Consider the following 25,493-nt stretch of genomic DNA (forward strand, 5'->3'; position numbering starts at 1 on the left):
ACAGGGACAGGGGAGAACTTTAAGCAGAATATGAAGTTGAGGTTTTAGCATGGTTTTAGCAAGTCTTATATTAAGCCAAATGTGACTGAAAAGGATTGAGATGTCGTGAAGGGAGCCCTCTACCCACGGCAAAAGGAGAATTCAACAGTGCATGGGCAGCATCAATTACTGAAAAATGAAAACCATCCACCGGTGTATGTTGTCTATACTTCAACAACAACTGGTTAACAAGGCCCTTCAAGATGAGATTCCTGCCCATGTTTGTGCCTCCTCCTCCACCACCTCCTCCTCCATCTCCACACTTCACCCTTGACTCTCCCACAATTCTTTGTGCCTTCCAGAATGTGCAGTGTCCTCTCAAGCTTATATGCCTTAGCTTGTCCTGTCCTCTCCGCGTAGGATACCTTTCCTCTCTCTGTTTGCCGAACTCCTACTCATACTTCAAAACCAAGCTCAAGCACCTCTTCTGTCTTGAGTGCTCTCTGTGTTCTCATATGCCCCAAAATGTAAGCACTTTCTATGTCTCCCAGCACTTACTGCAGCACAATTTTACACTGATTTGATGGCAAGGAGATAAAAACTAGGAAGATGCAAAAAAGGGACGAGAGGGAAATTTTTCACTGTGCATATTTTTTATATTGATTGATTTTTGAACCATGTGAATGTATTTCCTACATGAAGAAAATTAAAAATACAATATGATAAAATACAAGGATTGTTCTAGCTACTGTGTGGAGTATTCCTCAGCTACAAAAAAGGAAAGAATTATTGATACACAAGAACTAATCTCAAAAATATAAAAAGCAGATCAGTGGTTTTCTGGGACATGTGGAGGGTGAAAGATTGACTGAGAAAAGGCATCCAGAGAATTTCTTGGAGTGATGGAATGTTCTATATCTTCATCTCAGTGTGGTTGCACAGGTGTACACATGGATCAAGACTCAGTGTACTGTACATTTTAAACATGTGCATTGTATTCCACATAAATTATACATCAATAAGGTTGATTGAAAAATAATGTAGGCAAAAGAAAATCCAAGGGTACCTGGAGCTTAGAGTTGTGCAATGCATCCGTTGTATTTGTGACCCAACTTAAGATGGGCTTGCAGGATCTAAGCGGAGAATGGTGGATTCCACACAGCTAGAGTGAAGGGCTTGAGCAGGCTGGGACAGGGAAGATCCTCTTGGGGAGATGTATTGCAGCCAAGTTGTGGTGGCCTTTACTGCCAGGCTGGTGTTTAGACTTCAGTCTGTAGATAATGAGGAATGAATGGACAGTGTTCAGCTAGAGAGAGGCATTGGAGGGAGGCTCCTCTGGCAGCATTGGGCTTGGAAGAGGAAGAGATTGGAGGTGTGGCAACACTTCCGTTACTCTCAGGCCACATATAAACCTCAAACAGTTTCATAAGCAACCTTCTCCCTATCTTGAGTTGCTGGAAACTGGATTGTCCAAAGCCCTGAACTTTCACCGGCCCTTCCCCTCCCCATCTGGCTCGATTCCTTATTTGGCCCCGGGCTTTATAAGCACCTCAGTCTCTGCTGTCACCTTCAGTAAGGGAGATTCCTACAAAGAGATTCTGACCAAACTCTGCCCAGGAAAGATTAGAGGACAAGGATGATGACCAGACCGTACTGTGTGGTAGTGGCCCTACTGCTGCTGGCAGAGGTCTGCAGGTTTGGAGAAGGGGCCTCTAATCCTGGGATCTTGGCCAGGATCACTAGAAAAGGCCTGGAATACGGTAAGGGGACTTGGTTATTCCTTCTGTTACCCATTGTTGCCCTCCAGAATGACATGGTAACAAGGACAAGGAGTCACAGGCTGGGATTCTGCCACTGCCTGGCCTAGAAACCTTGGATATGTCACCCTCTGGGCTTCAGTTTCCCCATCATGAATATCAGAGGGTAAATATAAAAGTAGATCAGCATTTTTCCCACATTAGGATTGCTGAGATAATGTTAAAATATAGATTCTGGGGATCCACCCAAGATTGACTGAGATTGTGCCTAGCAATCTGCATTGCTAACATATGGCCCAGGCAATAGTGAAAAACCCTAAGGTTTGACCACACTGCAGCAAATGATTCCTCAGAAGCCCTCCTGTATTCCATCATTGTTTCCAAGATCTTGCTGAATGAATAAATAACAATGATTGCCATTTACCTGGCACTTTGAGTTCATGATCAATTTTAATTCTCAGGGTCAGGTCAGTATCATTATTGTTACCATTTAACAGATGGCAAAACTGAGGCTCGGAGAATTTAAGGGACTTGCCTGGGATTACACCAATAGTAAGTGGGAAATCCTACATATAATCCCAGTGCAAGAAATTCAAAAGTCCAGCCACCCAACTGTTATGCTAAGCTATCTCCCAATGAATGAACTAACTCAAAGATCTCTTTCTCCCCAGCCCACCAGTATGGAGTTGCCATCCTGAAGAAGGAGTTGTCTACCATCAGATTACCTGATATCTCAGGAAGTTTTCAGATTGGTTGGGTCAGAAGTGTGAGCCATGAGTTTCACAGGTGAGGTCTCCTTTCTCCATCACAGGCACAGCAAAGGAGGAAGGATAGGGGGTCACAGGGGAAGGGGATGAACATGAAGTTATTACTTGGACTAAAGACAGAGGGATCATGGCCAATTCTTGTGAAGTAGACAAATTTCTTGTCCTCCACTTATATTAATCCTTGTTTTAGTTTTACAGCTAAAATATGTTGGTTGTAAGGAATATCTAAAGGTTATGTAAAGGGTTAACAGCTCAATGCATTTCTAAGCTCCATGACTCTGCAGTTTGCCAACTTGTCAGCTCTTCCTGTATGGATGAGAGACTGGGTTGCTCTCTAGCTCGAGTTGCAGAAAGCCCCTTAACCACATCCCCCATCTCCGTGACCCAGTTTTGCCCACCTGGTGAAGCCCCCTACCCAAAGTCCCTTACCCACCTTTAACCACCTGGCAAAGACCCCAATTTGGGTGACTCTGCCTGGATACCGACAGAGCCAATAGAAAAGCTTGCTTGCTTGCTCAAGAAAGGTATATAACCCCAGTTCTCCCTGCATTCTGGGCACAGGTTTTTTGAACGTGAGTTTGCCTGGGACTGCTAGCACAATAAATCATCTGCCTTCTCTGTTTCTCTGAGTGTCTGTGTTTTCCTTGGCGACTTTTTCTGTTACACTTGTGGGGCTTCTGGAAGGTGTTATGCATTTCTTGAATCATCAGGGTAAAAGAGAGACCCTTAGAAATCATTCACCAGCTTCTAGGTCAATCCTGCAGAGACTGTAGCCCTGGAGAGGTTATCTGGCAGGAGCTGGCCCCACCACGGAGGTGTAACCACTGCCAGAGACATAATTCCTGACAGAGAGAGAGAATAAATACCCTGGCTTCTCCCCTCTTCCCATCCACTGATGCTTCCCATTGGCCAATCCTAATTAGAAGCCAGGGCAAAGGAGCCTGGGAAATGTAGTTTGCACAGGTCAGTCCCATCCGATGTAGGTCAGAGCAAGGGAAGGACAAAGAATGGATCTGAGAGCAAAGAGGCAAATGGTGAGTGTGGTGCTTACCTGGAGGGCACCTGCCCCATTTAAGGGGGGCAGCTGCTACTCATCTGCAGTTGATTGATGTTATAAGGGATTTTGGTTTTTTTCAACAGAAGCTAGAGATCCAGTATTTCTGTTTTTTTTTTTCACATATTTAGTGTGAAATTTCCCAATCTTAAAATGTTGGCAACTAATTAAAAATTTTTAACACTATGTAGAAAAAGAAAAGAAAAAGAAACAGGATGCATGATGCAAAGCCAGCTCACTGGGTCCTCGAAGTAGTGAGGGTCCTCGAGGTGGTGAGGGTCCAGTTAGCAGGACTGACAGGAGCAGCTAACAGGGTGTGTGTCAAAGAAGAGAGGAAAGTCTCTGGTCTTGGGAGGTTGGGGAGGGCTTCCTGGAGGAGGTAGCACCTGAGCAGACCCTGGAAGATGTAAATGAGATGATTTGATGGTCCTTTGTGGTTTAGGACAATACATTAGAAAGAGAGTATGAGAGGCTGGAGGGGACTGTCGGGAATCCCTCAGGGAACCGACGTGCCCCTGGTTTTTCTGGCTTTGATAGTCTTTCTTCCTTCCCTAGCCTGAGGATCCAGCACTTCGAGCTCCAGAACTCGAACTTGAGTCTACTCCCAGAGAAGGGTATAAGAGCCTCTCTGTCCGATAACTACGTGTCTGTCAGTGGGAACTGGGAGGTGAAAAAGGCTTTCATGTGAGTAGCACTTGAATTAAAACGTCCCTTAGCTTTGGGCAAGAGCATGTCCTCCCACCTTGGACTTCCGTTTCTGGGTTCTTAAATGTCTGGTCAACAAAGGACCCAGATCTCACTGCCCTCAATCTTCAGTTTTATTACCTGTGAAATGGGGTTAATAACAGATGTTTATTTAGCACTGTGCCTGGCACACAGCAAATACTCAGTAAACACTGGCTGTTTTAATTAATGATAAGTTGAGGCCCAGACAAAGTACACAGCAACTTAGCAGAGATCTGGGAGGCAAACCTGGATCTGTATTCTTTTGGCTCCTCTCCCTGAAGGTAACCCTGATTATACAGCAATTCGCTTCTCATTTCTCCCAACCAGCACCCTATGCGGCACCTTTGATCTGACTGTGGATGGCATTTCCATCCTGGTTTCTCTGAACTTGGGAAAAAATGTGTCTGGACAACCCACCGCCTCCGTGGCCCAATGCAGCAACTCCATTGGCCATGTCAGGATTGATATTTCTGGAAGCTTAAGGTAAGTGACTCCATACAGTCACTGGAGATAATCAGAGCTGCCTTGGCGAACAGCTCACCCCTAACCCAGCTCACCTAATAGGACATAAAAGCAAGATCCTGAGACCTGTCGAGAACAGAAATTAGCAAACTATGGCCTACGGGCCACATCCAGCCTGCCTTCTGTTTTTGGTGAATAACATTTTATTGCAACACAGCCACATTCATGCATTTACATTTTTGTCTACAGCTGTGTTAGCACTACAACTGCAGAGTTAAGAAGTTGCAACAGAGCCCACATGGCATGCAATGCCAAAAATATTTACAATATAGCTGATAACTAAAAATTCTGCTCTGACCAGGTCATCTACTTTATAGTGCCTTGGAGGATCTGGGGTAAGTCAGGAGTCACATCCACCTACGCTAAGAAATGTTATCATAAGACCGTGGTTACTTAGAAACAGATAGGATGGCACCAGAAAGCCACAAAATGAGCTAGAATGCTTCTTGTGACCTTTACCCCAAATCCCTGCACATAGGATGTAACCTAGTAACAATCCCAAATCTATATGTGATGTACAACCAATAGAAAACCTGATGAAGTAGTCAGGTGGGGCTTTCTCTCTCTCTCCTCTTTGATCCTTCCCCCTTCCTGTGATTATAAAATGCTAAGCTCTGCTGGCCCTGTTTGGAGTGCATTTCTCAGGGCGACCTGACCTATGCATCTCCCCAGTTGCAATCATCATATTGGCTCAATAAATCCTTGCAGTATGTATTTTGCCTCAGTGCTGGGATAGAATGAGAAAGTTCAGATCCATGGGTGGTCATCCTCTTGGGAGTCTCGGTTAATCATAAAATGGATCCTAACCCTCTTTCTCTTTTCTGCGGCTGGATCCTAAACCTCTTCCATGAAAGAATTGAAAACAGTATCAAAGAGGTCTTGAAACAAAAGGTAAACAAAAAATAAGCAGATTTATAGTTAGCACACAGATCATTGACATCTATACATCTGATATTTAGAAATGGCCTTTTCTCTTAAGTATGTTGCCATTTGAATTGGTTTAGTGAAGTCTTCCTTATTCGTGGTGCAAATGCAAACTTCAAGGTTTTCCCAAGTTGGTATGATTATATAAGCTAAATTGGCATTGGGAACCAACAAAGTGTTATTTGATTATCTAATCATAGGCAATATTAGAGAGATATGGGGAAAAATGACTTTGGATCCCTCCCTCACACCATACATAAGAATCAACTCCAGGTGGTCTAAGGATATAAATGACAAAACAAATCTTAAAACTTTTTAGGAGAAAACCTAGGATATTTTTCTCACCTTGAAGATAGGAAACTGTTTTCTAAATAAGAGCCCCCAAAAATGTATCATGTTGAGAACAGCAATGGGGATGGCCCTCAGTACCTGTCACTTCTGGAAAAAGTTTTGGTCTGTGGAGGCGGAGAGGTGCCTCTTCCATGTACCCTCTCTGTATCTTGGGGCAAGTTGATGCACCCCCTGGAATCTCCATCTCCTCATTTGTGAAATGAGGACAATGACCCATACCTTGAAAGGGGTTGGTGAGGATTCGATTAGATAGCCACAAGGAGTCCCTGGGACACAAGTTGTGTTCAGAGCACTCACCATTTTTACTACTTCAGAGCCATTTCTCAGCTGGATTCACCTCCTTGACTCTTCGTTGTTGAGCACATGAGCTCTGCACTCAGACACTCTGGATTTAAATCCCAGCTCTGCCACTTTTCTGGCTGTGAGGTCTTGGATAACTGACTTAACCTCTCTGAGCCTTAGGATTCTTATCTACAAAAGAAGAACAATCATAACATCTACCTTGCAGGGCTGTCTTGAGGACCCAATGATGTGATATGCATAGGCACTTACTAACACCTGGTACAGAGTAAGAGCTGGGAAAATGGGAGAAGTTCATCCCCTTGCCATTTATGCTCCCCAGTATCCCCATGTGGGTGGTGTTTTCTGCCTTACAAATATAGAAAACATAGGCTAGAAAAATCTAGATACCACACATCCAGGGAGAGTCAGGTGCCAGGGAGGCTAAGCCCACAGAATTGATTGTTTCAGATGTGGTCATTGACTTCAGTCCCCATGGGACTGTGAAAAGTTCTGGGTGGCTCTGCAGAAAGAGGACCTCTGGCTGAGGGAGGACATGTAATGCAAGCCCTGGGAGGGCTGACTCCCTGAACAGTGCTGCTATTCTTGGTGCTCCAGCAGAGGCCAGGTCAGGCCCACCTGACAGCCTTTGGCTAGCTTGGAGTTTGCACTAAAACAATGCTTTTCAAAATGGAGAAACATCCCATAAACAGGGAGTTGATTTTAACTGATGCGAATCCTTAGTGTTAAATTATGCAGAATGACAGAATGAACAAGTAATTCCCTTTACGGTCTTCTTTCTCTTTCTTCTTGTCAAAGGGGAAGTCTCAGTTTGGGGCTAAGGTATTCTGAACACTCTTTTTTTAAAACAAAAAAGAAGCATTATCTAACGAGGCAATAGCACCAAGCCAGATTTCCAGAGCATTTTTCTTTTTTTTTTTCTTTCTTTAAAGATGACTGGTAAGGGGATCTTAACCCTTGGCTTGGTGTTGTCAGCACCACACTCTCCCAAGTGAGCCATGGGCCGTCCCAGAACGTTTTTTCAATCCTTCATACTCATTTACCCAGTTACATCCTATTTATGCCAAGGGATGCCAGTTTTCCATTGATAAGAGTGATATAAAGTTACCGTATTTTTTATTAAAAGTATACAATTTTTAAAAGGCCACTTGGTACAGAGAACATATTAGGTAAATAAGAGACAGGTAAAAGGTAAGAAAGTCAAAATCATGCGGATGGTGTAGGAATTCCTGAAGTTAAGGAAGTGAAAAACTAGGGGCTTCTGGGATCTCCCCAACCTGGAATTCCACGACTTACCTGGGAGTAAGTTGATGGCCAAGGAATGGAATTTCCGGATTACACTCTCCTTCTGGCTTTGCTCTGGTTCCCTCTGGTGGCCCTAGTCAGTACTGCCTGCAGGCCACATGCCATGATCTTTTATGGATCCTTCTTATTGCCGGACGGCCAGGTAATGGTGAGATTTCAGGAACCTGAGTAGGAAGAGGAGGCAAGGGGCTGGCGAATGTGGGGTGAAGCCTCTGGGTCAAGAGCTGCCTTCAGCACCTAGGAGCTCTTCTGCTTGTCCCCTCTGCTCTCTAATAGATACATCTATGTGCTGCATTCTGAGGACTGTGACAATAGCAGACCCTAGGGCAGTGCCAACTTTACCACTATCCACTTTTAACGTGGGTTCCAGAAAAATCCAGGAACTTGAGCTGGGCCAACCTGTGTGAAAGGCCAGCCCAAATGGGACAGTGACCAAGTGCTGTGTATTAATGAGGACAAAGGCCTCATCTTCCTTTTCACTGCACTCCCCACCCACACCCAACACACACACACGCACAGGTACCTATGGGGTGGGGATAGAACCCATGGTTCCTGGAGGTGGAATTAGGAAAGGTGAGGGGCACTGCCAAGGAGAGAGGCGGAGGGGGGACTCATCTGGCTTTCTCACCACTTTTGGCAGATCTGCGAAATGATCAGGAAGTCAACCACCTCACACCTGGAGCCCTATCTCCAGACTCTGCCAGGTTTGAGCCCCCTCACTTCTAGGGGTACCATAAGATGCCATGGCACTGGGTAATCCTGGAATCATCATCCCCTGAGGCATCCCAGGGAGAAAATCCCCCCTCCAAGTATCTCTCCGTCCTACAGAGTTAGATAAGGGGTGATCACCTTGGGGTCTATTCTCTGGAGATGGGGGAGCAAGAAGATCAAGGGTGGTGACTCAGAAACCTTCTGGGAGCATGAGGCAGGCAGAGGATTATGAACGCATGGAGGAATCAAGTGTTGGCTATGCTGGATGCTTTAACAAAAGAGGGGTGCTCTCAGCTCCCTGGGTAGGGCTGGGGGCTCTCCCAGCCCTGCCCCTCTGGCTGCCACAGGGACCTTTTACAATCACACATCAGAACAGGTTACTCCCTCTTCTTGAAATCCATCAGAGACTCGTCTGACTCTCAGAATACTGAGCCCAACCTCAGGTGAGAAGGCTGTGTTTGGTCTGGCCCTGCCCACCACACCCTGGTCTCCAGCTTCATCTGGCCCCAATTCATCCAGCCACACCAGGCCCTCTTAGTGCCTCTAATATACCATGCTTCATACTGCTGCACAATTTTTGCATGTGTCGTTCTCTTTGCCACCTCCACTCCCCTGCCCCACCTCCACTTCTCTTTACCCAATCAACACCTGCTCCTCCTTCAGATCTCAGCCCGAGCAACACCTCCTCTGGGAAGCCTTCTTTGACTCCCTGTTTCAGTCAGGCTGCCATCCCCCACTTTACCCCCTGTTATAGGGCTGGCTTCACCCTATGGACTTTTGCTACCTAACAGTTGCAATTTTACATTTATTTTCTCAAGTATGTGTCTGTTTCAAATCTGGAATCCGTGAAGACAGGGTCTTTAACCATCTCACTCAGAGGAGTTTCTTCAGCCCCTAGCATCATGCCTGGCATATAGCAGGTGCTCGATAAAATGTTGAATGAATGAGTCAATGAATGAATGAATGAATGAATGAATAAAGCAATACCTCTCTGTGGCTGAAGGTATCATGGATCAGTCCCAGCCCCATTTTCACTCTCTGAAGGTTAATTGTCCATGTGAATGGAGCTCCCTAGAGTTATGCAGTGCATGACTTGCACAACTGTGTTTGGCTACCCTATTCATAAGTCTGCCTCTTTCTTGTTTCACAGTCACTGTTATGATTGACCAGATTGCTGGCATTGACTGCAGCTTGGTAGGAGCTCCCCAGGTGGCCTCTGAAGGCTTGGACCTGCCCTACAAGGTGAGGGGCTGTGGGGACAGGGCCTTGGGGCTGAGGACTAGTAGGAAATCAGTTTCACCTCCTGGAGTCAGCTCTTCCTCTTCCTTTCCAGTCCATCTGCCTGTTAGTTCACATCCTGACCAGTGACCACAGTGGGCAGATACTAGGCACATGTGGTACTAGGCACTGCAGACCAAGACCTAAGACAGGGTCTGTGAACCAATATGGTAAATCTTTCTGGAGTCCAGAAGACCTGAGCTCGAATCTTTACTCTACCACTTATGTGCAAGAGAACCTTGGGAGAGTTACTTAACCTCTCTGAACCTCTATTAGGAATAGTAATAGCCTTACCTCATAAGGTTTTGCAAGAATTAAGTGAGGTGATGTGCATAAAGTGCTTAGCAAGTGCCTAGCACATACTAATTTACAAGATAGCACTATTATTACTACCTGCCTCGTCCCCTATAGTAGACTGAATAACAGCTCCCTATAATGTCCATGTTCGAATCCTCAGAATTCGTAAAGGTTACATTACATGGCAAAGGGGACTTTGTAGATTTAATTAAGTTGAGGATCTTGACATGGCAAGATTACTCCAGCTTATCCAGCTGGGCTCAGCGCAATCACAGAGGTCCTTAGAAGAGTGAGGCAGGAGATAAGGAACAGAAGGCAAAGTGACAAAGGAAGCAAGAGGTTAGGGTGATGTGAGGGAAGGGCCACAAGCCAAGGAATGCAGTTGCCTCTAGAAGGTGGAAGAGGCAAGGAAACAGTTTCTCCCTTGAAACTTCCAGAAGGGGCGCAGGCCTGCCAACACTTTATTTAGGCTTCTGACCCAAAAACTGTAAGCGAATAAATTTGTGCTGTTTTAAGCCACTGAGATTGTGGTCATTTGTTGCAGCAGCCATAGGGAACTAATACACCCCCTCTTCATTCCCATTGTCCATTCCACAACTCCCTGTAGGTTGAGCCAGGCCGTGGAGTTCCACCTCTCCAATTTTATTTATATAATGAACATGTATATGCTTCTTACTATGTGTTAGTGAGCGCTTGTACAAATATTAACTTATTGAAATTTCATACACTTCTATGAAACAGAAACTATTAGCTTCATCCCCATTTTACAGCTGAGGAAGGTGAGGCACAAGGAAGTTGGTGATTTGCCCAAGGTCCCAAGGCTAGTAAGATCCAGGATGCAAACCCAGGCAGTTGAGCTCAAGAGCCCATGCTTTCCACCACTGGGCTGTGCTTCCTCTCCTATGTCCTGTCCTGTAAGGAGCTCAGATCACACCTCCTACTGCAAAGGGATGACGCCATAATAGGGGGATTGCAGACAGCTCTCAGGACCTGGATGTTGTGGGGCCAGAGGGAATCTTTCCGCATCCCTGGCCTCACATTCTTGAGAGGAACTGCCACCCCAGCTGCCTCCCAGGGCACAGGAGGCCTCCCTTAGGCAAGCTTTGAATGCATCTGTCTAATACTCTCTCTGGTAGGAACCGTGTGTGCCTCACATGTCCTCTGTCTCCAGGGTGAATTTTTCAGCCTAAGCCAGCACACCCCCATGCCTTTTGATGCTCCAGCCATCATGCTACCCCAGCAACACAACTGGGATGACCGTATGATCTACGTTGCAGTTTCTGAATATGTCTTCAACACAGCCAGCTGGGTTTACTACCAGGGTAGGCCCAAGAACTTCACCATTCATGACAAGCATGTGAGTATGGGGGGGAAGAAAGCTGGGGATCCCAGGAGAGAGCTTCAAATGGGACTGTAGACTCACTGTAGGTACTACAGTGGGCCTGGGGAAGAATGTGCAATTGGAAGCTTGCCAAAATGGGTTAGAACCCAAACTGTGCCTCAGTTTCCCTGTCTATACTTGTGGATCCTAATAGTGCCTATTCCCAGGGATTATATGAGATACTGTCTGTAAAGGGCTTGGTGTCTGATGCATAATATATATTAGCTAATTGTTAGCAGTGCTTTAAAAAATAAGACTATGGTATATCAAATCAAGTCCTCCAGGAAGCAAATACCAAGACAGCATTAGACTTGTAAGAAATTTATTAGAACAAACCCTATGAAGAATAAAGGAGAGAGCAAGAAGTAATAGGTGGGGAATGCCTCAGGCTTCAACACAATACTGACACCTGTGAAGGAAGAGAGGGAAGGAAGCAGGACGGGGTAGGAGGAGCCTCAGGCTGCTGCAGAGCTCCAAGAAAGTCTCAGCCAAGATGATGGGGAGCCACAGAGCAAAAATGGCTTATTAGAGGAGTCCCATCTCAAACAGAAACGTGGAATCTGGCTCCAGGCTAAAATCATATGCATGATCTTTTATGCCCAACCAAAGGCAATTACAAAGATATACCTGGCGGGTCTCACCAGACCAGACTTGGTGCATGGCTAAGACACTGCAGTCTTTGGAGGAAGCTGCAAGCAAAGACTCAGACCCTCACCCCCACCCCCAGCCCAGGCCAGCCAGGCACTTCTATCTGCAGTCCTAGCCCAGGCACCTCCTTTCACAGGCCTCCTTATTTGGGGGGGGGAGGGGGTGGCCATCAGCTGAGGTGCTGTTCAGGTGCCCCTGCCAATACACCTCTTGGGGGCCCTGAAGATGGTTTTTCTCCACTCTGACTCAATACTCTTTGCTATTAGACTCCTAGCCTTTCCCCTTTTCCCTTACTCCCCTCTGCCCACCCTTCATAAAACAGCAGATGCCTTTTGTTTGGGGCTCCTTGGGCAATGAGATGATCCCCCCATCTGCCTGATACAAACCCTGGCCAGGTACAATTCTGTGGGGGGCAGTGGAAAATGGGGGGAGCCAATGCCCTTTCCTCTTTCACTTCTTACTTATACTATCATAGTAAGCGAATGAAGTCTTCATTGTTACTTGCATTTTGGCACGTTGTCTTAGTTGACCATCTGGACACCTGGCAGCTGTCTGACAAAATTACCTAGCTCACCCCTGCTGTGCTCAGTCATGGGCTGGGGGCCTTCTGGAGAGCACGCAGCCTCAGCGTGAATGGTGTGGGGGTCTGAACGTGAGGGAGCTGGGGGCTGTCAGCCAACTGCACTCCTTGCAGCTGGTCCCCCAGAAGGGAGGTCCGAGCAGCGTACCTCCACCACCAACCACTGCGGTGAGTGCTTAGGAGCAGCCCAGGTAAAGCATGGGAATCTTGAGGAAGGAGTGCGCTGTGACAGGTCTAGACAGGATTTGCCAGGCTGAAAGATCAGCATCCCATAGGGTGGGTAGAGAATGGGCACCTTGAGAAATGGCTAGAAAAGGAGTTCAGGGAAGTCATATTGAAAAGTACATTAAATGCCAGCTTGTGGAGGTCATTGGCTCTAGTTGACCCCTTGGGGGATCATCCTGAGAAATAAGAAATAACAATAATAGACATTTACTGGTCACTTACTATGTGCCAGGCACTGCCTTTACTACCTTACCCATATACTGTGTCATTTAATCCTCATGCCATTGTGAGATAGGTGCTATTATTATCCCCATTTTACAGATAAAGAAGCTAACAAAGTTTGCTAACAATGAGTCACCTGAAAAATGGCAGAAGCAGAATTTGAACCCAAGCTGTCTGACCTCAAAATCCAGATCTCTAACTGTAGGCATGTATCACTTACGAAGGGGATACATTCTGAGAAATGTGTCATTAGGCGATTTCATCACTGTGCAGACATCAGAGTGTACTTACACAAACTAGATTGCTATAGCCTACTACACATTTAGGCTTTTTGGTATAACCAATTGCTCTGACTGCTGCTGTGTATGTGGCCCGTTGTTGACAGAAACATCATTGTGCAGTGCGTGACTTTACCATGGTGTCCTGCTTCTCAAGTAACTTCCTGCTTCTTCTGCCTCAGATTCCCCTGGACTCTGTAATCCACCTGAACACAAGCTCATTCCGGACCATAGTTCCTCAGGTAAGCCCTCTGCACACTCATCACAGAGGACAGACAAGCCCCTTGACCTAGGCCAAATTTGGAGATTATATTTGGACATTGATGGGTTATGTGTGGGTCAAAATAAAAGCTATTAAACTAATTTTTTGTATGAAATTCCAATCATTCTTTGGCTCCTTGTGGCACAAAGATGCAGGATCTGAATTCAGATTGCCTGGGGTTGTATCCTAAGTCTGCTATTTTGTAGCTTTGGAACTTAACCTTGCTGGGCCTCAGTTTTCTCATTTGTCAAATAGGGATGTCAATTGTATCTGCTCTTCTGTGTTTCTAGGAGGATCAAATGGAAAATAAAAGCACTCATCCAGTGCAGATGTACAAAGGTCCTTCCAGGGCACAGACATGGGCACCCTGAGCAGGCTAATAGTTGGGTGCTAAGCCAATAATCATCAACAGGTGTGTGATGCTTATCCAGAGGCCTAGCTGGAAAGTGGTGGGGCAGAGTGACGAGCACTGAGCCTCCTCCCTTTTGACCCAGGCAATTCCACTCTAGCCCCAAATTTGCACACCAGTCAACACAAGCTGGCCTGCACAGGAGGCAGTATGGTAACCGTCCATTGTTATTTGAACAGGCCCATTGTTGTGTCTTGCCTACCCCACACACTTTATCAAAGTGCCCCTTCCAACCACGACAGCCATCTCATGGAAAGAAATTCTAGAAAATACAATTTTCTCCATCCTGTGATATTTCCTCTGCTGATTTAGAGCCCTTAGAGATTTGGGCCTTGGGGACCTGCCCATGTGGCCTTCTGAGTACAGTTCAGGTCCCTCTGTTTGTCTGCCCTCCCCTGAGTGTCTGCCCTGTCTCTCTCTAGCTGGCCAAGTTGTACCCTGATACAGAGATAGAGCTTGAGGTGTCATCTGAATCAGAACTGTTTGTAATGTTCACCCCTGGAAATGTCACCCTCATGCCTGTGGTGGACATCCGAGCCTTCGTTCTTCTGCCCAACTCCTCTGACCGTGACCCTCTCTTTGAACTCAGGGCGGTAAGTCTGATCCTGACCAGAGTGGCAAAGAGCCATGCTTGCCCTGGGTCTAAGCCCCTCCCTCAGATGAAAGACCAAGAGCCCACACAGTTGACAGATGCTGAAGGCTATTTACTTTTACCAGCAGCTATAGTGGGCCCTACCTTTCTGGTCTGCACAGCCTGAGCACGTAGTTCATCAAATTATATACTGTCAGAGTGGCGAGAAGTATAGTCATTCACTCCAGCTGAGTTGATGATTTTAACTTTCTAACTGTTGTATTTACTATTAACAGTTTTGTTTTTTTTTTTAAAGATGACCAGTAAGGGGATCTTAACCCTTGACTTGGTGTTGTCAGTACCACGCTCTCCCAAGTGAGCCACGGGCTGGCCCCAACTATTAAGAATTTTTTAACCTAAAGTATAACTGCATTTAAATTGTTATAAATAAAAATCAACAAATTACGTTTTTAAAGAGGGTATAAAGAAGGTGTCAGCATTTGGCAGTATTCTCTAAATTGATTTACAAATTTAGCATGATCCCTATCAAAATCTCAGCTGGCTTTTGTGCCAGCTGACAAGTTGATCCTCCAATTTATATGGAAATTCAAGGGACCCAGAATAGCCAAAACAATCTTGAAAAAGAAAAATAAAGTTGGAAGACTCATACTTCCCTATTTCAAAACATACTATAACTTACTAAACATATAGATCAAAGGAATAGGATTAAGAGTCCAGAAATACACGCTCATATTTATAATCAATTGATTTTCAACAAAGGGACCAAGACAATTCAATGAAGAAAGTACAGTCTTTTCAATATAATGCTGGGGCAACTGGATATGCACATGCAAAACAATGAAATTGGACTCCTTCCTTATACCATATGCAAAAAATTAGCTCCAAATGGGCATAGACCTAAACATAACTGCTAAAGTATAAAACTCTTAGAAAAAAACATAGTAGTAAATCTTCATGACTCTGGGTTAGGCAAAACTTCTTAGATATGACACCAAAAACACAAGCAACAAAGTAAAAAATAGATGGACTTCATCAAAATTAGAAACATTTGTGTTTCAAAGGACACATTCAAGAAAGTAAAAAGATAATCCACAGAATGGGAGAAAGTATTTGCAAAACATATATCTGATAAGGAATTTGTATCCAGAATATATAAAGAACTCTTACAACTCAATAATAAAAATAGACAAATAACCCAACTTAAAAATGGACACTTTCACTTCTGGGAAGATACAGTAAATGTACATTTCCCTATTCTTCCTGCTAAGTTCAACTAAAAACCCTGAACATTATATATCAAACAAATATAAGACAACTCTGAAAGGCAGAGAGAAGAAGGCGGACTGGCTAGGGACCTTAGGTTTAAGATCTTAAGAACAACCGGGTGATGAGTACACTGGGTTTTCTTTCTGCCTCATATACCTCCAACTGGGGCTGAAGAAGTCAGCAGCCCTGAAATGTCAACAGGCACATGGAATAAAAAGAAAACCTCTTGTCTCTATCCAAAGGACCAGGAAAAGGAGAGCCAAGTAAGGCAGACAATAACTGCTCTACTAAACACCAGAGAAAAAACTGTGGTCCCCACCCCCACCCAAGCCAACAAAGGCCAGTAGGGAAGTGTAGACTTCCATTCCCACAGGCTTTAATGAGGAACCCCCAACAACCCTAGAAGTGTGGTGTCAATGGGACAAAGGAAAGAATAAGTGAACTAGAACATGGAACAACAGAAATTACCCAATCTGAACAACAGAGAAAAAATAGACTGAAAAAAAAAATAAAATGAACAGGACCTCAGGGACCTGTGGGACTATATCAAAAGATCCAATATTCAAGTCATCAGAGTCTCAGAAGGAAAGGAGAAAGAAGGAGGGACTGAAAAATCACTAAAAAAAAAAAAAAAAAAAAGTTTGAAAACTTACAAAATTTGACAAGAAACATAAGCGTACAGATTCAAGAAGATGAACAAACTCCAAACAGGAAAAACCCAAAGACATTTATGCCAACACAGAAAATAATTTAATTTCTGAAAACTTAGGACAAAGAAAAAATTCCTGAAACCAGATGGAGAAAAATAACACCTTACCTATAGAGGAAAAATAATTTCAATGCAGCATCTTTTCCATCAGAAACCACAGAAGCCAGAAGAAAATGGCACAATATTTTTCAAGTGCAGCCTTAGCTCAGACTGCCATAACAAAATACCATAGACTGGATGGCTTAAACAACAGAAATGTATTTCTCACATTTCTGGAGGCTGGAAAGAGAGCAAGGTGCCAGTCAATTCAGTTTCTGGTGAGGGTTCTCTTCCTGGCTTGCAAATGGCTGCTTGCTGTGTCCTTACATGGTGAAAAAAGAGAGATCACTGGTATCTCTTCCTCTTCTGAAGAATACTAGTTCTATAGGATCAGGGCTCTATCCTGAAAGAAAGTGAGCCAAGACGCCACGTACCATTCAAGCTTTATTAAAGGAAAAGAATCTGCCAGCCTGCACTCAAAGTGACGGGCAGCCTGGATGGGGGACAGCACGAGGTGTGGGGGTAGGAGAGCTTATACAGTGTGCCAAGGGCTGGCTGATACTATCAAGGAGGGGCATTATGCTAATGAGGAAACTATGAGACCAGGGTGGAGAACTGCAGCCTTGCAGAGGTAAAAGGGTTTCTGTTTAAGTCACGAGGCTTCTCGCAAAGGGAAGGGGGGAGGAGTTTGGTGCCAGAGTGGAAGACAAGGCCGCCAACTATTTTGTGCTTATTGTGTGCACAATGGCTCCGGTCACGTCCAAGATCCATCACACCCTTATGCCTCATTTAACTTTAATCACATCCTTAAAGTCCCTGTCTCCAATATAGTCACATGGGGACTTAGGGCTTTAACATATGAATTAAAGGGGGAGACACAATTCAGTCGATAGCAAGTGCTGAAAGAAAAGAACTGTCAACTCAGAACATCTAGTGTTCCTAAGCACAAGAAGGCTGTGATGTGCCTTAGAAAATACGTGTGTTAGATATGCTTCATTAAGGTGGGAGTTATAGTGCTGTTGGCCATGAGTTCAATGTTACGGAATCAACAATATATTTAGTCATGCATCACCTAACAATGGGGACAAATCCTGAGAAATATGTCGTTAGGCCATTTCATTGTTTTGCAAATATTGTAGAGTGTAGTTACATAAATGTAGATGGTAGCAGCCTACTACACATTTAAGCTATTGTGATACAGCCATTATAATCTTATGGGACTGTTGCTATATATGCAGTCTGTCTTTGACTGAAATAGAGTTATGCGGTGCATGACTCTATTAAATAAGGTGTCTTTAAACAGAAACACACATAAAACAAGATTATGTATTGGTCAGTTGATAAAAATATGATCAGTGGCTCACAGGAACTTAAACCTGTATTTCCTATAAGAGCAATAACTCAGTATTTAATGATTCTGTGTTCATACCAATTTATAGAACTTAACTCCCCCAAATAACAAGAATTGATTGTAGTTGGAGACTTCACACTCCCTCTCAACAACTGATAGAACAACTAGCAAGAAATTCAGCTTGGATATAGAAAAACTCAACAACACCATCAACCAACAGGATTTGATAGACGTTTTTAGAACATTCCAGCCACAATAGTGGAATATACATTCTTTTCAAATGCCTACAGAACATATCCCAAGGTAGACCATATCCTGGGCCATAAAGCAAACCTCAAAAAATTTAAAAGAATCGAAATCATACAGACTGTTTTCTCCAATGGCTATGGATCAAACTAGAAATCAGTAACAGAAAGATAACAGGAAAACCTTCCAACACTTGCAAACTAAACAACATACTTTAAGAACTCTGTGGATCAAAAAGGAAATCTCAAGAGAAATTAAAAATACAAGGAATGGAATGAAAATACAACATATCAAAATTTGTGGTACACATCTAAAGCAGTGCTGAGGGAAATATATAGCACAAACTGCAGAGATTAGAGAAAAGTTCTCCAATCAATAATCTAAGCTACCAACCCAAGAAACTAGAAAACCCAAGTATCCATGAACTGATAAATGGACAAACAAAATGTGATATAGCCATACAATGGAATGTTACCCAGCAATAAAGAGAAACGAAGATGCATACTACATACTGATACATACTACAACATGAATAAATTCTGAAAATACGGTAAGTGAAAGAAGGCAGTCACAAAAGGCCACATACTATATGATTACATTTATATGAAATGTCCATACTAGGCAAATCATAGAGACAGGAAGTAGATTAATGGTTGCCTTAGTCTTGGGGGTTGGGGAGAATAGGGTTTGAGTGTTAATGGATACTGGGTTTCTTTTGGGGGAGATGAAATGTTCTAAAATTGATTGTGGTGATGATTGCACAAACTGTAAATATACTAAAAACCACTGAATTGTACACTTTAAGTGGGTGAATTATATCTCAATAAAGCTGTTTTTAAAAAGTAAATAAAATTAAAGAACTCAAAAAACCTAGTTATGGGCCAGTCCCGTGGCTCACTTGGGAGAGTGCGGCGCTGCTAGTGCCGAGGCTGCGGGTTCGGATCCTATATAGGGATGGCCGGTGCGCTCGCTGGCTGAGCGTGGTGTAGACAACACCATGTCGAGGGTTGCGATCCTCTTACTGGTCATAAAAAAAAAACAAACCTAGTCATAATCAGGCATATGTAGATAGGGTGGGCTAACTGCTATGATAAATCACCTCCAAATTTTAGTAGTCTAACCCAACAGAAATTTATTTCATACTCACATGAAGTCCAATCAGACATTTTTTATCGGCAGGTGGCCTTCCAAGTGGTTATTTCAGGACCTGGGCTCCTTCTATCTTGTGACTTCTCCCTCCTCTAGGGCTTTGGAGTCCTCTCCATACAGTCAATGAATAGAAAAAGTGAGTGGAAGATCGTAGAGGTGTTTTCACGGGCCAGGTCTGGAAGTAGTATCAAACATCATTTACGACCACATGCCACTGGCCAGACCTCAGTCTCATGGCCACACCTAACTGCAAAGGAGGCTGGGAGATGTAGTCCAGCTGGGTGCCCAGGAGATAAAGGGAATGAGTCTTGGTAAACACATAGCAGTCTCTGCCACAGCACCTTCCTTGTCCTTTTTCAATACTTCTTGGTCACTACTCAAGCTGATATTGACCTTGTCCACACCTGAACAGAAGCCAGCCTCTGTCCTTTGTCTGGCACACAGTTGTGTTCCCTTTTTCCTACCACAAGTCTCTGGGACATTAATTATGTTTCTAAGTAGAGCTGTTCAATGATGCCTCCACAAGCACTCAGCTAGGTGTTGCAGGTAAGAGCTCACCTCCTGGTGAGAAGAAGTGGACTCAGGTAGAACAGCTACCACTGTAGATGGGACAGAGCTTTAAGAGGTCTCCAGATTCAGTTACCTGGTTCGACCCTATCCCTCAGTGGGCTAGTCCTCACCCTCAAAGACAGGTGTCAGTTGGTGGTGTCTTTAAATTTCTCCAGAGCTCAGGGGCTCTCTGAATGTCCCTCGGTGGCTTACTCCAAAGTTTTCAGTAACTCTTACAGGGAGAAGGTATCCCTATTCAAACACTCCATGTTTTCAGTTGGGGCTTATTCTCCCTTCTTGATGCTTCCATTAAAATGGAGACCTCTGAAACCTCAAGCTCACCTTTCCTAACGTCAGCTGTGGAGTCACCTGCTTCCTGTACCCTCAGTCCATAACCCTTGGGCAGCTGCTTTTCACTTAGATATCCCACATCTGCTTGGAGTTACTATTTCCAGAGATCTGACTCCTGGATCAGGAGCCAACAGGATGCCTAAGTAAGTTGAGACATCTGGGTCATTTCCTTTTTCTTTTCTAGAAAACCAACATCTCCGCCACCATCCATGTGAGCTCCAGTAAGATCACTGGTTCAGTGACCTCAGGAAGGTAAGAGACCACAGGTCAGGGGAGGAATGTGGGTGAAATGGGGACATCCTGACAGTGGCCAGAGAATCTAGCCTGGTTCACTGACAGGGCTGAGGGTGACCCTTGGAAACAGATCTCCACCAAAGCTGGGTCATCCTCTAATTCAGGAGCCCCTCTGGAAAAGGCATATTGATAATGCCTTGGGAGGGGGGAACCAGAAGGTGAGAAGAGGTGCCAGGTAACAGAGATTGCCTTCAGGCCCCCTCTCACCCTGGGCTCCTGACTTCCCTCTCTCAGGCATCAGTGGAGGCTGTAATTTCTGCAAAGGCAGGGACTTAGGCAAGATAGTCTAGCTGGGGGAGGTGGGGCTTGAAGCTGTGTTTGCAAGGAGTTTACATCTAAGATTGAAAAAAACTGTCAATTGCACACATCAAAAAGTGGTGGAGATTTTGGATAGAGGATTAAAGCACTTCAAGCCACTCCTTACTGCTCTGCTGCTCAGGTACCCAATCAGTATGCTGTACTTAATCAGTGAGTCAGTGGGGAAAGAGTTTGGGCTTTGGGCAGCAGGGACTATACCACCCAAGGCCCTGGTGGTGTCTTCTGTGCCCATGTCTTACCTTCTCCAGGCGCTGCTCCCTGCTGAGGTACAGATGAAATGGGTTTATCAGATGAACTACTTCCTGGCCTTAGGGCTAGATGCCTGTCGACTGATAGAATGCCCTAACCCCATTAAAATGAACATCTCCTTTAGAGGTCTTTAAAAAGAAGCTAATGGTGAGCATTTGGGGCAGTGTGGCAGGCTAGTGGGGAGCTATTTGGGGCCTGATGGACTTTTGGAGGCCTCTGGAGTTTGCATTTATGCATAGGCCTCCTGGCCTGGGGGTCTCTGCAGTGTTAGGAGGACAGCCAAGGGCTTAGACTATGAGGAGACAGCAAAGTGATAAGGATTTGAGAGGATCTCACGTGATGATTTCATGAAGGAATTATAAAACTACTCTGTCCCATGAGAAGAAAGCAAAGAGATCTGTCCAGGGTCATTAGAATTCCTGAAGAAAGGAACCAGGTCAGCAGCCAAGAGGAAAGTCTATCAAGAAGAAGATCAGTGGGGGAAATTGGGGTTTAGCTTCTACAGTGACAGGGACCCAGTACCCTGAATCACTCTGCCTTCCTTTACTCCAGTGGATGCTTTACCATTTGTATTATCTCTTTCCATATGGTAAAAATAATGCATGCTCATTGTAAGAAAAAATTGGAAATTACAAAAGTATATAAAAACAAACAGAATCACCCATAACCTTGCCACATAGAAACTATCACTGTTAATAGTTTCATGTGTCCTTCCAGTCTTCTTTTAGTACATTTTTTACATAATTGGAGACATTGTACTCCACTTTTTCAACTTAATATTTATATCATCATAATTTCTTCGAGTTATTATAATGCTCAGCAAACATTACTTTTAATAGCAGCACTTCTTCAATCCCAGTACATGCTTAAAGCCTTAAACCCCCAAGCAACACATTGCAGAAGAAGCCCTGGGTGCCTTTTCCCTCAAGCACTGCACACGCCACTGGGGTGTGGAGTGATAAAGTATCAGCCATGACCTGGTGAGCCATGCTTCTCTCTTTCTAGACACAGTAAACTGGAACTCGAACTGAAACATTCCAACGTGGGTTACTTCAATGTGAGTTCTTTTCTCTTAGCATCTCTTGAATTTCTTCTCCAAGCTGGGTTTCATGGGATTCCAGGAGATGAGGCGAGGTTCCAGATAGAGATACCCTGCAGGCTCGAAGAAAATGGGACACCCACATCTGAAAGTTAACCACGCATGAAGTGCACTGTTTGAGGGCTAAATGGGTGACAAGACATGGACATTAAGGGCATGAACTTTGGAGTAAGATACGAGCTCTGCCACTTGCTGGCTGTGTGACCATGGGCAAGTCACTCAACCTTCCTGAACCTCAGTTTCATTGACTGTCAAATGGAAATCATAATAGGATCTACCTCAAATGGGGGCTCTAATATGAAGCGAGACAGTGAATTAAGTAAGACACCTTGACAAAATGTCCCCACACAGTAAGCTCTCAACATATGTTCATTATTGGAGTAAGAGTGACCCAGTCACACGATCCCTTATCCAAACCCCTGAAGAGTGATGGGTTTAAGCACCATATGTTATTTAACACTTCCAGCAGGATCCAGGGAAGCAATCTATAATCAAACCCATGAATATTTCTGCAACAAAATTTTTAAGTAGTCACTTAAAGTGGAACCAGGTAACACTGAATAGCCTCCTGCTGCCCCATAAAATAAGCTTATGTTCATGTGTGGAGAACGAAGCTCAGAGATTTGGGTTGGAATTGTGAATAAGGGGCTGTTCATCTGAAATGGTGGTAGTCATGGTCAACATCTATGTTTTAAATGGGATGACATGTCCATGTTTCTGGAGGTGGGGCCAGGTGTTCCTTCCTTTGGCTCTCGTTTTGATTCATGTCTCCTGTGATGCCTTTGCCCTGGCCCCTCCTCTGCTCCAGGTGGAGTTGCTGGAAGCCATCTTAAAGGACCACGTGCTTAATATCACACACCCGTCTCTCAGTGGTAAGAATAGCTGCTACTGGCTGATCCATGCAAAGACTGAACTCTGCCCTTTCTGTAGGATTCATGGTTCATTCATTCACTCATTCATTTAACACATTTAGCCTCTCTTCTGTGCCTCCTGGGGTATTGGTAATCCACAATCCTTGCCCTCGTGGAGTTCACACTCTGTTAGGAAGGCAGACATATAAGAGGCAATGACAAAACAGTGTGATAAATGCCACGATGGAAGGATGTACAGGGGTGTCTGCAGGAGCTGGGAGGAGGCACTGAACACAGACTTAGAGATCAAGCAAGGCTTTCAGGAGGTGAGGGCTAAGCTGAGTCTCAAAGTATAAGGAGTGAGGTCAAGGAAGGAGGAACATTCCAGGTGGCGTTGGGCAGAACACCTGGAGTTAGCACCCCTGGGCTCTGGGCCAGGTTAGATGACCTTGCTGGGTGACCTTGGTGGAGGTAGTGCCTGGAACAGTGGCTGCCTGAGAATCAGCCTTGTCCCATCGCAGAACCCTCTTCAGCTGACCTCACCATCTGCCTTTTACGACCAAGAGATAGGAGCAACAAAATTGGTCTGGATAAGAGAAAGTGGGGGCACAGTGTTCCTCGGGGATGAGTACCTGAGTGCAAACACTGCACACCCCAGCCCTGGCCCCTAGGGGTGGTGGGTAAGGGAGTGCTTTTGAATGGGCTGGCAGAGGCTGTAAAGGCTGTCCACATCAATGCACTCCTGAAGAGGCTGCATTTCCCAGGCCTTTGCCTCAATGCCCCCCAACTCAGCCCTGAATCCAGTACCCAGCAGCAAATGCCATGCTCTGTGTCTTCACACCCTCAAGTCTTCACTGTCCAGCCCACTTCTCTCTACTGTTTACCTTCCAGCAATGCTTGAGAAGGGCTTCCTGCTCCCTCTTCCAAGGGACGTACATCTCAAGAGCACGGAGCTCCAAATTCACAAGGTCAATAAGAAGTGGGGTCTGGGTGGGGACCTGCTAGGAGGACTGCTTTAGGGGCTGGTGGATACTAGGGGGACCCCTGACACCCATGTACATCTTGAACCTAATTTTATAGAAAAAAAAAATTTGAGGCAGAGGTAGAAACAACCAAAATACACTTTATGATATAAATCCAGAGGTTCTAGTTTGCCAATGTCCTCACTGTTCATAATATGTTCTTACTCCAAGGTAATCCTGGGCAACACTCTCATAAATTAACTGTGTGAGGGGAGTGAGGTCAGGAAGCACCCAGGTGTGCCTTGTTTTCCTGGGAGAAAAAACTTTTGGAGGAGGAAGGTGACATCTGTGGATGTCTTCAGAAATCACCAGTTCAGGAAATGCAGATAAAATCATGGGGGCAGGCAGCTGGTAGAGACAGTGCATTATAAAAGCCTCCAGGCCCATGGACTTGGTTTCTGCACTGACCTGGTTTTTGGTTCGAGTTAGAACTCGCCTCTCTCAGTCAAGGTTTCCCTTGCAGGAAACTTGTGTGGCTCAGGAAACGATCTTTTTGTCTTTTTGCCTTCTCTCTAGAACTTCTTGCTCTTGGGGGCTGACATTGATAAGGTTGAATTTTGAGGAGGAGGAGCAATTGTGGCTGGAGCAGTGGACCACGCTACAGCTGGACCTGCCCGTGACCTCGTGGAGGGCCAAAGGCTGTGGCCATTCTGCTTCCTCTTCCTCAGTTTTAAAGAAGCGTGAGCAGTAGTCAATCACCATGCCACACAAAACATTAGATGCAACACTAAACATGTAAAATGACTTAGTTGTACAGTCATGTGTCACTTAACAACAGAGACACGTTCTAAGAAATGAATCATTAGGCAATTTTGTCATTGTGTGAACATCATAGATGTACTTACACAAACCTAGATGGCGTACCTACTACACACCTAGGCTATACGGTATAGCCTACTGCTCCTAGGCTACAAACCTGTACAGCATGTGACTGTACTCAATACTGTAAGCAATTGTAATACAATGGTATTTGTGTATCTAAACGTATCTAAAAATAGAAAAGGTATAATATAGTATAATAAGGAAAAGAAATTAGCATACCAAAAAGAAATCTTCACCCCCATGTTTATTGTACACTATTCAACAATAGCCAAGATATAGAATCAACATAAGTGTCTATTGTCAGATAAATGGGTAGAGAAAATGTGGCATATATGCACAATGGTATAATACTACTCAGCCATGAAAAAAATAATGAAATCCTGTCATTTGTGACAACATGAATGAGCCTGGAATACATTATGTTATGTGAAATAAGTCAGGCACAGAAAGATAGATATGCATATGTGGGAGCTAAAAATCATAAGTTGAACTTTTAGAAGTAGAGTGTAGAACTGTGATTACTAGAGGCTGGAAAGGGGATGGGGAGGGAGAATAGGGAAAGTTGGTTAATGGACACAAAATTATAGCTAGATAGGAAAAATAAGTTCTA

General features: G+C 44.6%; 1 protein-coding gene across 1 annotated transcript; it reads left to right on the top strand.

The window, feature by feature from the left end:
- The first annotated feature begins 1,618 nt into the window (after positions 1-1,618).
- Positions 1,619-24,058, top strand: LOC134373937 (lipopolysaccharide-binding protein-like). Its single transcript, XM_063092063.1, has 14 exons — positions 1,619-1,739; positions 2,408-2,522; positions 4,113-4,241; positions 4,611-4,766; positions 7,763-7,827; positions 9,547-9,638; positions 11,143-11,328; positions 12,695-12,748; positions 13,488-13,547; positions 14,399-14,569; positions 20,413-20,480; positions 22,095-22,146; positions 22,997-23,060; positions 23,931-24,058. Exons 1-14 carry the CDS (start codon positions 1,619-1,621, stop codon positions 24,056-24,058), a joined length of 1,461 nt encoding a protein of 486 aa, XP_062948133.1.
- Positions 24,059-25,493: the final 1,435 nt, after the last annotated feature.

Source organism: Cynocephalus volans, chromosome 1, assembly GCF_027409185.1.
Source record: "Cynocephalus volans isolate mCynVol1 chromosome 1, mCynVol1.pri, whole genome shotgun sequence".
Taxonomy (NCBI): Eukaryota; Metazoa; Chordata; class Mammalia; order Dermoptera; family Cynocephalidae; genus Cynocephalus; species Cynocephalus volans.